Source organism: Erpetoichthys calabaricus, chromosome 14, assembly GCF_900747795.2.
Source record: "Erpetoichthys calabaricus chromosome 14, fErpCal1.3, whole genome shotgun sequence".
Lineage (NCBI taxonomy): Eukaryota > Metazoa > Chordata > Cladistia > Polypteriformes > Polypteridae > Erpetoichthys > Erpetoichthys calabaricus.
The window spans coordinates 24,291,957-24,304,519 of record NC_041407.2 but is presented as its reverse complement, the minus strand read 5'-3'; the positions used below and the strand labels follow the sequence as shown (position 1 = coordinate 24,304,519).

Below are 12,563 nucleotides of genomic sequence, written 5' to 3'. Positions count from 1 at the left end.
AAGGAGGGTCATCTGCGTGGTGGGGATTTGTTCTCTTGTTCCAACTCCGACAGTACTGGAAGATTTTTTAAATAAGTGAAGCATGTAAAAAGAGTCTAACATCTAAACTTTTTTGGATAGTTTATTGAATATTGTTAAAAGTGATATATATTAAATACCTGTGCCTTCAAAGGTATTACATGAACTAAAGAATGTGGTCAAAAACACCACGTTCCTCTTTTTCAAAAATGATTTTTTATAGTTTAGTATAAACAGTACATGATACACGGAGAAGGTCATATTGGCGTAGTGTATTGACAGCTAGTGGTATACAAATATTTTTAAATATCTGCCATTCTCAAAACCTGCTCAGTCAATATTGGAGTTACTGGAGGCCAAAGCCTACTCTAGCAGCATTTAATGCAAGGCAGGAAACAACCCTGGAAAGAGAGTCAGTCCATCACAGAACAATTTAAAATGTTTAACATTATAAAGGGAATTGGTTCAGTGGATCATTGATGCTACTTTAAAATAAAATTAAAAAAAAAACAAAGAACACAGTTAAAAACTTGAGGGAAAATTTCCCACACATTTACCCTTTTTTTTCTCACACAAAGAACTTTAGACACAGAATAAATTAGTGCTGAGTATTGTTTAAAGGACCTTCAGATCTCAATTTTATTTGGATTGAGATTGTTAAGCCAAATGGCCTGTTTTCATCAAAATTATTCTAATTTAAAAATATACATTTCAAATATCGGTAATATATTCATTCATCTAATGCGAAACCCACTTACTCCATGGATTGCACAGACATATGAAGAGTGTAAAATAAACAGTGTTCTCTTTCTTGTATGTATGGCTCTAGTAATAAACAGGCCAGCTCTTGTTGGACTATTCAGAGAGTGCCTGGCAGGCTGGTGCTGCTCCGTTCAGTCAGTGATTGTAGCCCAAGGGTCTGTGACATTTCTGCCCTTCAGTAACATTTCTATTATAAACACCAGATGACAAGTCCCACTGCCTTTCTGCCCGTCTCTAATGTGCATCCTGGGCACTGTCACTGTCACTTTAGGTCTGGCACGGACAGAGGAGTCGCCTGTGCAGCAAAGGCAGAGATTGTCATTATAGTGCAGAAACAAGTCCGATGCAACTGGAATTAATACAGGTAAGACCATTTAAAAATAATATTTGGGAACAATGATGTAAATCCTTTCAACAGTGACAGACTGGATGTACGATTGGTTTGTCACCTTATTCCAATCTGAATTCCAGGTCTTTGATAATAATAAGACAGAACGTATAAAATGTGTTGCAACAGTAATTTTTGTACACTTCCTACAATGCTAGACGTTACTGTCCACCAGTCTCTCTGCTATCCTATTTCCTAGAATTATTAATAATTCTGTTATCTGGCCAGAGTGCACAGCCAAGTTTCCCTCCACCCCACCAACATGTAAATTGAGTTATTTGCATTTTGATATCGCTCATATTTGCCCACATTTTTCTACCATGGCTTTCATGACTAAGTCATGTTAGCTGCTCAATGTGTAAAACTGACTGGAATTTGCAACTTTGTGTTTTTGCATTCTTTAGAGCTAGCTTTAAAGATGGAAGAAAAATGTAACACAGCTTTAAAACCATGGTAGGAAAATCTGATCAGCAAGTGTCTAAGCTTTTCAGCATGTTTGTAACACTTTTTAAATATCAGATTTTTTTTAAATCTTCAACAGAAACTTTAATGTTGTATTTTTAAATGAAACTGATTTAGGACTTAATGAATTGTTTTGTCAAATATTCCATTTACAGTAACAGTCTCTATAGGATAGGATGTGCACTTTACATTTTCAATTAAATCTGTTATTTCAAAGAACCAGTAATTAGTTACATGTTTCTGTACTCTGCTTATATGAATGAAGAGGTATTCTTGTTAAAATTAATTTAATAAATCTGCACTCTTTTAACTAGATGGCCTCAAAATGGAGTAGTTATTTAAAATGTAATTGTTGAAATAAAAAACTGTATAAATCTGGTATAAAACATTCACACACAACCAAAAAATGTTGGTATACAACTGTGCAAATATGTAATACTTTTTGTTTATTAAAGATTTTTAATGCCAGTAGACTACAATATTTTAAAGTGCTTCAAATTAAGGCCAGATAGTAACAGAGGAGAAGAAAACAAATCTCAGGTGTACAGGGGTCTTGAGCACAGCGACTCTGTGGGGACCCCAAACCTTCAGAAAAGGTGAAAAAATTGCAAAGACACTAAGAATGCCGCATAATTTACTCTTCATTCCACTGTGGGTAAGACTGCTGAAGTGGAAGTAAAATGTACAACCTGATTGTGCATATGCATGAAATGAAAAATGTATAAAATATCCATTTGTGAATATAAAATTCTGTAAAATCCGGTGGTAGTAGTAGTAGTAAAGAGCGAAAGCACAAAGAATGTAGCAACGAGATGCCAAATTACCAGAAAACACTGATAATAAGTTCTATATAAAGTAGGAAATGCTCCAAATAGCAATTTGAATATAGCAAATTACTTTTCAGAATAGAAACGAGAATTCAAATGTACTAGAAGTGCTGCATTGATTCCTCAAATTTCACTTTCGAAAAACTGAGCTGAAATAGAAAACAAAAGTTAAAGGCTCAAACTAGATAAGCATAAGCAAACTGCCCTCTTCTGTCAGAAGATGAAGAAATGTGGAAACCTGGAAGCGGCAGACTATTTGATAGGCAGAGAAGTGTAACACAACACTTGCCACCCTTTTTCACTTAAGAGCAAATTCTGAATAAAATCCCAGCTGACATATTCATTAGGTTTGCATATGCTCTGGGGGGCTGGTAGCACCTGGATAAAATTAAAATTTGGGTAATCTTAATGCAAGTAAATGTTGTAAGTGAATTTTAATAATAGTGTGTTTTATTTTATTTATATAGCACCTTTACCACGCCTAATTGTAAATAATCTACTATACATTACAAAAGAAAATTGCAGATAAAACCAAAATGAAGGGTTCATGAAAGAGACTGTTTAAAACCAGACAGTGTGTGGTCAGAAGTCCTGAAGAAGAGCAATAGGGACGTTTAGCTGTCTAGTGAGCACACGTCAAAAGAGAATGTTAGCCTGGATACATTACAGATACAACAAATAGATACTTTTACTGCAGTGGAATTGGATAAACCTCTGGCGTTATCAGAATTACTAGAAGCTAGTAAGTCACTTCAGAGTGGGAAAGCAGCAGGCCCTGATGTCAACCCTGTCGAATTTTATAAGAAATTCTCCACTCAGCTAGCTCCCCTCTTATTGGCAACATTTACAGAAGCTAGAGACAATCAAATTCTACCTCAAACTTTTCGCCAAGCATTAATCACTATCTTTCCTAGACAAAATAAGGACTTATTACAATGTCCATCATACAGACCAATTTCACTTCTGAATAATGATGTTAAGATACTCTCCAAGGTCCTAGCTAGAAGGATGGAGAAAGTGTTGCCTTCAGTAATATCACAAGATCAAACTGGATTTATTAAAGTCTGACACTTAGCGTTCAATCTCCGACACCTGTTTAATGTAATATATTCACCTGCAAAGTCAAACACCCCGGAGACATTATTATCCTTGGATGCAGAAAAAGCATTTGATATGATTGAATGGAACTACCTTTTCACTACATTAGAGAAATTTGGGTTTGGCCTGAACATTTGTGCATGGATCAAACTACTGTATACCAATCCAGAAGCTTCAGTTTGTATTAACAACATTTGTTCAGACTACTTTAAACTAGAACGTGGCACCAGACAAGGATGTCCCTTGTCACCACTGCTATTTGCAATCACCATTGAACCACTGGCAGTTCACTGTCAAAATGCTTATCAGATAAAGGGGATTATCCGAGAAGGACTTGAACAGAAAATTTCTCTATATGCAGATTATATGGTTTTGTATATATCAGACCCACAAAATACTGTGCCTGCAGTCTTAACAGCACTTGCAGAATTTCAAAAGATTTGAATTATTTGAAATTTGAATAAAAGTGTGCTCTTTCCAGTGAATTCTCAAGCATACAATATTAAATTGGACACCCTGCCTTTTACCATAGCAGATCAGTTTAAATACCATGGGGTAAATATCACAATTAAACATAAAGCTCTTCATCAACAAAATTTCGCCGTCTGTATGGAAAAAATTAAGCAAGACTTACATAGATGGTCAACCCTTCATCTCATTCTAGCTGGAAGAATTAACGTTGTTAAGATGAATATCCTTCCTAAGCTTCTCTTTTTATTTCAAAACATTCCAATATACATCAATAAATCATTCTTTAAGCAATTAGATTCAACAATAACCTCATTTATTTGGAACTTAAAACATCCAAGTATCCAAAGAGCGACTCTACAAAGACCTAAGACAGAAGGTGGCATGGCTTTACCTAACTTTCAGTTTTATAACTGGGCAGCAGACATACAAGCTATAAAAACCTGGACACAAATAGATGAACACACACAGGCTTGGTCCGCAATAGAAATAAAATCCTGCAGTACTTCTTTATATTCCCTGCATTGTGCCCCTATTAATGCAAGTTATCGCCAACATACTAATAACCCAATTGTGCTTCGCTCACTCAGAATATGGAACCAATGTAGGAAGCATTTTAAGATGGAGAATCTTTTATCTGTGCCACCTCTGCATGAGAACCACCTCTTTCAACCCTCGTAAACATATGCAGTCTGTAATATCTGGAAAACATTTGGGATTAAATTGCTTAGAAATCTTTACATAGACAACATCTTTGCATCCTATGAACAATTACATTCCAAATTTAATTTTCCAGCAACGCATTTCTTTCACTATCTTCAAATCAGAAACTTTGTTAAACAGAACCTGCCCAATTTTCCCCATCTCCCACCTTCCTCTATGCTGGAAAAAATACTGCTCAGTTTTGAGGACTCAGACAGCATTTCTGCAATATATAAAATTATTTTACAGTCCCTCCCTTTCAAAGATCCAGGAGGACAGAGGGAAAGGATCTCTCACTTAACATATCAGAAAAGGAGTGGAAAGGAGCAATGCACAGAATTCACTCGAGCTCCATATGTGCAAAGCATACAATTATTCAACTCAAAATTATATATCGAGCTCATCTGTCTCGCTTAAAATTGTCCAAAATGTTTCCAGGGCAAAATCCAACCTGCGAATGCTGAAATCAAGTTCTAACCTCACTGGGCCACATGTTTTGGGCCTGCGCTAAATTAACATCATTCTGGACCAAAATCTTTAAGTGACTTTCTGACAGCCTTGGTGTCCCAATCCCTCCTAACCCACTAACAGCTGTTTGGTGTTCTTCCAGATGGGCTTAAAGTGGAGAAGGACAAACAAACTGTGATGGCCTTCACTACACTATTGGCACGCAGACTTATTTTGCTAAACTGGAAGAATCCTAACTGTCCTCTTTTAAGTCAGTGGGTAACTGGTGTTTTATATTATTTGAAATTGGAAAAAATCAAATTCTCAGTTAGAGGATCTGTGCAGAACTTTTTCAAAACCTGGCAGGATCTAATCAATAATATTTTAGAATAAGCTCTTAAAGCACTGAGGAAGTAGATTCTCTTCCCATTTCCTTTTCTTCTCCATTTATCTTTATCCGCCTATTAATCTCATCAATTTATTTATTTTTACTAGCCTTAAGTTTTATTCCGTTGGAAATGCTCTCTTTCTCAGGGTGGAGGTTTATTTGTTTTCAATCCTATTTTTTGTAAATATTTATCTATTTGTATGGAATGATGACAATAAAATCAATAAAATTAAAAAAAAAAATGTTAGAGAGATGTACAATTCAACGTGTCAGCCACATTAGGAAAGGCACTATACAACTGGTATTTATATGTCAGGGATATAATGGCACCAGGGAAAGGCTAAAGAACAGGTTTCGATGCTCGGTTCATTCAAGGATTGTGGGGTTTGAGGTACAAGGAAAAACTGGGCTCTAATATTTTAGATTAAGAGGTGAGAGATTCAAAGTTGCCATTATGAAAGGGGGAGGTTGTTCGTAAATCCCTAAAGATGTGCAGGTTAATTGAAATGATGATGTAAAACTGTCCCGAGTCTACCCCAGCAGCGTCAGGAGGAAGATGGAAACCAGCTCTGAACGAGGTGCACGTGTGGCTTGTGTAAGGGATGAGCTTCGGTCTCTCCATGTTCTTCTAAACCCAATATTATGATATAAGTGTTCAGAGTAATAGGGGAATCATTAGGGAGGATTCCGGTTGTTAATTAAATATCCATTCTTTGATTACAACACAAAAGCACAGACTGAACTTGGTCAAAGATGCTGAATGCTACAAAAATAAATTTCCACAAAGATGCAGATGGACACAAGTCACCAGTTAATACTTGAAAGTGGCATCTTCTGGTCAATTCTCAAATTCTGTTTAAAGATGTCGACGACATATAAAATGTTTCTTATTTGTTTATGTTGGAAACCTCACTGGCATCATTATACAGCATTTAGAGAGCTGTTTTGTAGCCCTTGTTATTTTATTAATATCCTTAGCGCAGGACATTTGTGTGAAATTCATTCATCTCTCTCCCATTAACTTTTACAGGATCTGCAATTCTTAATAAAACAAGCTGTGTTGTTATGTTCTTCATTTAAGAGTTTTGTTAAAGTAAAAGGTGTTTGTTGTGCATTGAGTAATTGATCAAACTCCATCATGTGCACACTGGTCAGAACAGTACAGGCCCATCAACTGGGTGTTGTTCTAATATTATATGCCACAGGTCCAGAGAAAGAGAATCCTATATAAAAGGTGACATTTTTGTCATCAGTTGCAGCAGAAGAACGGTGCACCACCGGCACTCGGATTTTTCTTCCAGCCGAGTTGCCCTGTATGTATAGCTTGCCTCTTTCTGTCCAGCCTTGCACAGGTCTGAGTAGCTTCTGGACTTGTGGATTGGCCCAGACCTGGTAGCCTGACCAGCGTAGACTCTGTTCTGTCAGTGCACCACCTGTCTCTTTGTTCAGTTTGCTGCTGTTAACGAATCTGTTGAGACCGTCCCCATTCCCCAAGAAGAAATAGCTCTGTATTCGCTTCTGTCTCTGAGGAATGTTTTTCTTTCTCGAGTCATAGCGTTCCTTGAGGGTCTCACTGGCCAACGTCAGCAGCTTGTCCGCTTTGTCAGCCCACTCTTTATCACATTGCTGTCCTGGCCAAAAGAGGAACAATGAGACAAAACAGGTACCAGGTGAAAATTGCTCTTTGGGAACTTTGAAGATCATGTGGCTCAGCTCCAGCAGTGTTTTCTGTTTCGGAGAACTGGGAAGAGAGCAGGCCAGGGCCACCTGGCACAGGATGTAACTGACCAGCTGATAGGTGGTCAGGCAGGATATTGGAGGATACAAATCAATTATTCTTTCAAGTTTGCTCCCTGAGTCTTTCTTGCTCAGAAGATGAAGAATTGTGTTTACATTTCCACCACGGAGTTTATAGATTTTTGTCCACTTACTGAGAAGACCACCACTGTCAGCATCTCTCAGAGTTGTCCCCTTATTTAATGAGGTGTCCCATACTTCCTGGAAGAACTTTATGCATTTGGTGGTTTTGGTGGCCAGCCAGTCACAGCCATGGTAACTGCTCCTAGTTGACTCCTCACCTTCGTGTGCTTTGGTGCCCCGATAGTAACTCAAGTCTTCTGAAATCCACTCCAGGTCTCTGTAAATCCAATTCCGCACATTTTTTAAGTTACTATGGAAGCTGGTCCAGGGGTACTTTATTTCTTCAGGGATGTAGTCTGTGCACAGGTATTTTAGTAGTTCTGAATGGCCACTGTCATATGCAAAGGTGTCAACAGTGGAAAGGAGTTCCAGAAGTTCCATCCCGATGTTCACCTCACTGAAGTAGCCTGCACTGTTCATGCACCACTCTGTCTGGCGACCGGCCACTTCCTGAGACTCCCGGAAACAGCTCATGGCTTTCAGTGCAATGTCAATGAGTTCACAAACCTCTTCTGCTGTAGGATTCTTCTGCACTTTGGCACGCTGCTCACTGAACCATCTGCGGAACACTTGACCCTCTGTGTCCAGGATGTAGGAGTTGTGGGGTAACTGGAACTTTGCTTTTGTGGTCCACTCTCTTGCCTCCTTAAAGTTCTTATAGGTGTAGTGAACCCTGGCAACCTGCTGGGCAAAGTAGCCATCTGGGGCAACCAACTCATAGCCAAGTTCAAGTAGACGTGTGGCCTGTTCATAATTCTCCTCAATTTTGAGCACATGTTCAATAAAGGGGGAGAACAATGTATCCAATTCATCACCCCACACTTTTTTACAGCGTTTCATCAGCAAGTCTCTAAGAAACCGAAAAAATGTTCTTGGTACTTCTATGTCTTTTAGCAGCTGTTCATCCTGTAGAAGCCCTATAGCAATATCGCTCTGTTTCTCATCAATCAATAGCTGAGAGAGAATCTCCTTTGCAACCAATGGGTGAATTATGCGTACAGCAAGGCTACCTGTCCTACTGTCTTTCAGATGAATGAGTAGAAACTTGGCCTGTTCACTTAGCAGCCTCTGGAAGAACAAATGAATGAAGCGACCAGTGGTGGCTTGTGGTGCAAGGAAAGCCAGACACCGAGAGAGTGAGACATAGGAATTTTGGACATAGCCACTCAGCAGAGCAATGTACTTTAACAGCAGGGTAGCACGGCTGTTACGATCCAAGTCTTGCAGGATTTTGGACACAAACTCCCTCTGGTACTCTGGATCAAATTCATTTGCCATCAACACAAAGGTCAGCATCAGATCAGGATTATATTTCTTCCTAAGGTTCTCAAGTTTTTTGGCAAACAGTAACTTCTCCTTCTCCGTCAGTCTGTGTGTGATGGCTACTGTCTGCAGTGGTAGGGCTCGACACATCTTCTCTGGTTCATAAGAACGGTTGCAGCTTAACAGGATGAAACACAGTGCTGGTGGGCTGACTTTAATGGCATCAATAGCTTTCTCCAATTCTTGCTTTAGATCATCCAGGTACTCTTCTTCAGTGTCCTCGACAAGTAGCAGCACTGGCAGGCAGCAGTTTCGATCTTTCTCTTCATATTCACGGAGGCTTATTGCATGTTCACACACGTTCACGGCAGGGCAGGACGTTTTGACTACTGCACACCTTAGCCTCTTCCTGAAGCTCCACAGGACCTGCCGAGCCACTGTACTGCCTCCACTGCCAGGATGGTGACAGATATTTATGATGGCAACAGAGTCCCACCTTGCACTTTGTTGCAAACATTCCAGCACCATTGTTTGAACCTCTTCGAGTGAGTCCCGCTCAGGAATATCTCCACATTGCTTTGTCTCAGCCAACCAAAAGTTGATCCAGGCCACTTTGCTCCCATGATAAAAATTTCTCTCAGTTTCACTGATTTGCTCTTGATTGAGCGACACTAAATTGGTGTTCTCACATTGGTTTTCACTTAGCACCTCCAAAGAGAGTAGCTTGTCTTCATCTGTAGTTTTGAGAGTACAATGTCCACCGCTATAGAGCAGTAGATGCCTCTCCAGTTTGATTGAAGAAAGCTGCAAACTCTGGATGGTGGTGTCAACATGACTTATCTTCATCCCGACAATGCTGTTGTTCTTTAATTCTGAGGCATCGTAGGAAGCTGGCATAAAGCTGAACAACTTGTTGTACTGCTCCTCTGATTCTGAAATGCAAACGATATCCTCATGGTCATTCATTTCAATATAAAAGTCGTGAAAAGTCTCGCACAATGCCTGCTCAATGGGGGACATTAAAAGGAAAAGCACCAAGCATGAGCCCTTAGGTAGGACTGTTTCATTGCAGAGCATGGAGACGGCCTTCCTCAGGTACTTTGTCTGGGTTCTGATCCACATCTTCTCATCACAGGCTTCTTCACCACCCAGATAACCTCTGCGCCCATTGCAGAAGATCCAATTGGTCTTTTCAAAAAGCTGCCTGCTTTTCATGAATTCGTCTGGACAGTTCTTTGTGTCATCCATGTACTTTTGAAGGGAGTAGAGATTGGCTTCATGGGAACTGAGGTACTTATGGCACAGACCTGATGATTCAGAGTCTGCGTCAAAATCAAAGACACACAGAAGGTTCATGTTGAACAGAAAGGTGGAGTGCTGTAGTTCCTCTGGTTTCCACTTGCTTGTCACCAGGATGTACTGCAGGTTGTCATCCATGTAATTTCTTCCACAAGTTAAAAGCATAGAGAGCTTCCTGGCTAAATTTTCTCTGATTTCTGCTGGGCTACTAGGGGGAGGTGTTTCTGCTTCCTCCCTCATCAGATCTCTTTTCGGTATGTGTTTACCAAATTCAATTAGTTTTTGACCATCTATTGATTCAGTACTGGCACCTACCCGCTGATATATCGTGACTTTGTCATAGATCACTTTGTTTGATTCTTCTTTAAAATTTGGGAGACGAACCCCATAGTAGTTTCCCTTCAGGAAGCATAAGGATGAAACAATGTCTACCTCAACCACATAACCGCTGAGAGTACCCTGTTGGTCAAAGACCTTAATAAAGTGGGGTGACTGAACACAGGCATGTGCCGCCTCATGACTTTTTTCCTCAAAGCAATTCTTAATATATTTAAGTGCTTCAATATAAATACTTTGATCTTCTACAGGAATTCCAATGACTTCCCCGTGTTTAAAAGTGGAATTGTTCACGTTATCCATGACACCAAAGTGAATCGTGCCATTGGTGCGCATATTCATGCATCCACATGCAAACCTGATGACCTCCTTGGCAAATTTGCTCTGTAGACGAACTTCATCCAGCTTGACAGCATCTGCAAGTGATTTGAACTCACGGCATGGTGATATCAGGTCAATGATGCCCGTCTCTGGGGGCAGACACCCATGTTTTCTGTAAGTCAAGGTACCAGGCTCCTTACCAAACGGCCGTGGCTTAATCTGTTCTGTCAGTACCTGGCTGCCAACTGTTGGTTCAGTCAGCTGATTCTCACTGTGACCAGCTGTTTCATTTTTCAAGTCTGCACCCGGCAGTCTCATTCTTGCCCTCAGCAGCAGCACTAGTTGTCCACCCTTCATGCCAATGGTGTCCCTGAAGTAAGTGTCGGGTAGCTGTTTGAGTACAGGCCCTGTGACCTCCTCTTCATGGAGTTTTTTGATGTACTGCTCCTTGAGTCCTAGTGATACAAGCCAGGCTCTGACATGGTCCTCTGTCCAGTGATTCACAGGCAGGTTCTTGTATTCATCTGAAAACCACAGGGAAAATACTATGATAGTTAGTCAAGGAGCTGGATGTTTTGGAATTTTTTTTCTGTATTTAGTGTATTTTTTAGGAAACATATTTTTAAAAAAAAAAAGTAAATTAAGATACAGGGTGTCCCACTCGGGAGTACAACTTTAAAAATGCGATTTACTCTGCAACGCGTGCATGTATCATCATGCAACAAGGTTCAAAATATTCCTTATTTAATGAAGAATTGATTCATAAAGAGGGCGCCACTACGGGGCAACAGGACGGGGCAACGTGCCATACCTCTCATGCCAGTATGGAAGAGATCCGATCGTTTTTTGGAGACAGGGTGATCTCGATAGGTTTGTGGCCACCTCGATCGCCCGATTTAACTCCCCCAGATTTTTTTCTATGGGGATATTTAAAGGGCAAGGTTTATGCAAGCAAACCCAGGACCATCGAACAACTGAAAGCAAACATCAAGCGTGAAATTGTTTCCATCGACAGTGACATGTTGCAGAGGACATTCTCAAATATGGAGCGTCGCGTTTCCTTGTGCGCGGACGTTGGGGGAGGACATTTTCAGCACCTTTTGTAATGTGGACTTGTTTTCCACTAAATACAGGTATGGTCACTTCTTACAGCTCGCCTTTACGTTCACACGTTCGCGAGTAATTCGCATTTTTAAAGTTGTACTCACGAGAGGGACACCCTATAGAAGAAAACATGTAATTATTTCTCTTTAACTTTCCAACTACCAAAAGAACGTCAGGCTCATTTTATTTACTATATTTGCTAGATCTCTCCTCTGCCTTTGACATGGTCAGCCAGCCAATCCTCCTTGCCACCCTCTCTGACATTAGCATCACTGGGACTGCACTCAGGTGGTTTGAGTCCTGCCTTGTGGGCAGATCCTACCTTGTGTCCTGTCATGAGGAGATGTCAAGAGTGCACCAGGCAAGCACAAGGGTACCCTAAGGATCGGTGCTGGGCCTTCACCTCTTCTCTCAATGTCCTCCTCACTAGGCCCTATCATTGAGTCCCATGGTATTTCTTATCAGTGCTATGCTGATGATACGTCATACCTCTGATTGCCTCATGAGGACCACATGATATTAGCTAGAATCTCTGCCAATCTCAATCAGATTCATCCTGGATTAAGGAGCACCATCTCCAGGTCAACCTGGCCAAGCCAGACCTTCTTGTTATCCCAGCATTTCTGTCGATTCAACACCCCATCTCTGTTCATTTTGGCTCATTATCGCTAACACCCACCACGTCAGTACGCAGCCTTGGGTTGGGGGGGGGTGGTATTCACTGACCATGTCACAGCAGGCTCTCATCCTGTACAGCAGG

General features: G+C 40.4%; 1 protein-coding gene across 2 annotated transcripts in view; it reads right to left on the bottom strand.

The window, feature by feature from the left end:
* The window catches only part of LOC114664674 (sterile alpha motif domain-containing protein 9-like), a 111,133-nt gene that overhangs the window by 84,638 nt on the left and 13,932 nt on the right, over positions 1 to 12,563 (bottom strand). Inside the window, exon 3 of one of the 2 annotated variants that reach the window (XM_051936287.1) lies at positions 2,320 to 11,223. In XM_051936287.1, coding sequence (XP_051792247.1) covers positions 6,731 to 11,223 — 4,493 coding nt within the window. In that variant the 3' untranslated portion in view covers positions 2,320 to 6,730. The remainder of the gene's footprint in view (positions 1 to 2,319; positions 11,224 to 12,563) is intronic. The other variant, XM_051936286.1, reaches the window with a different exon arrangement.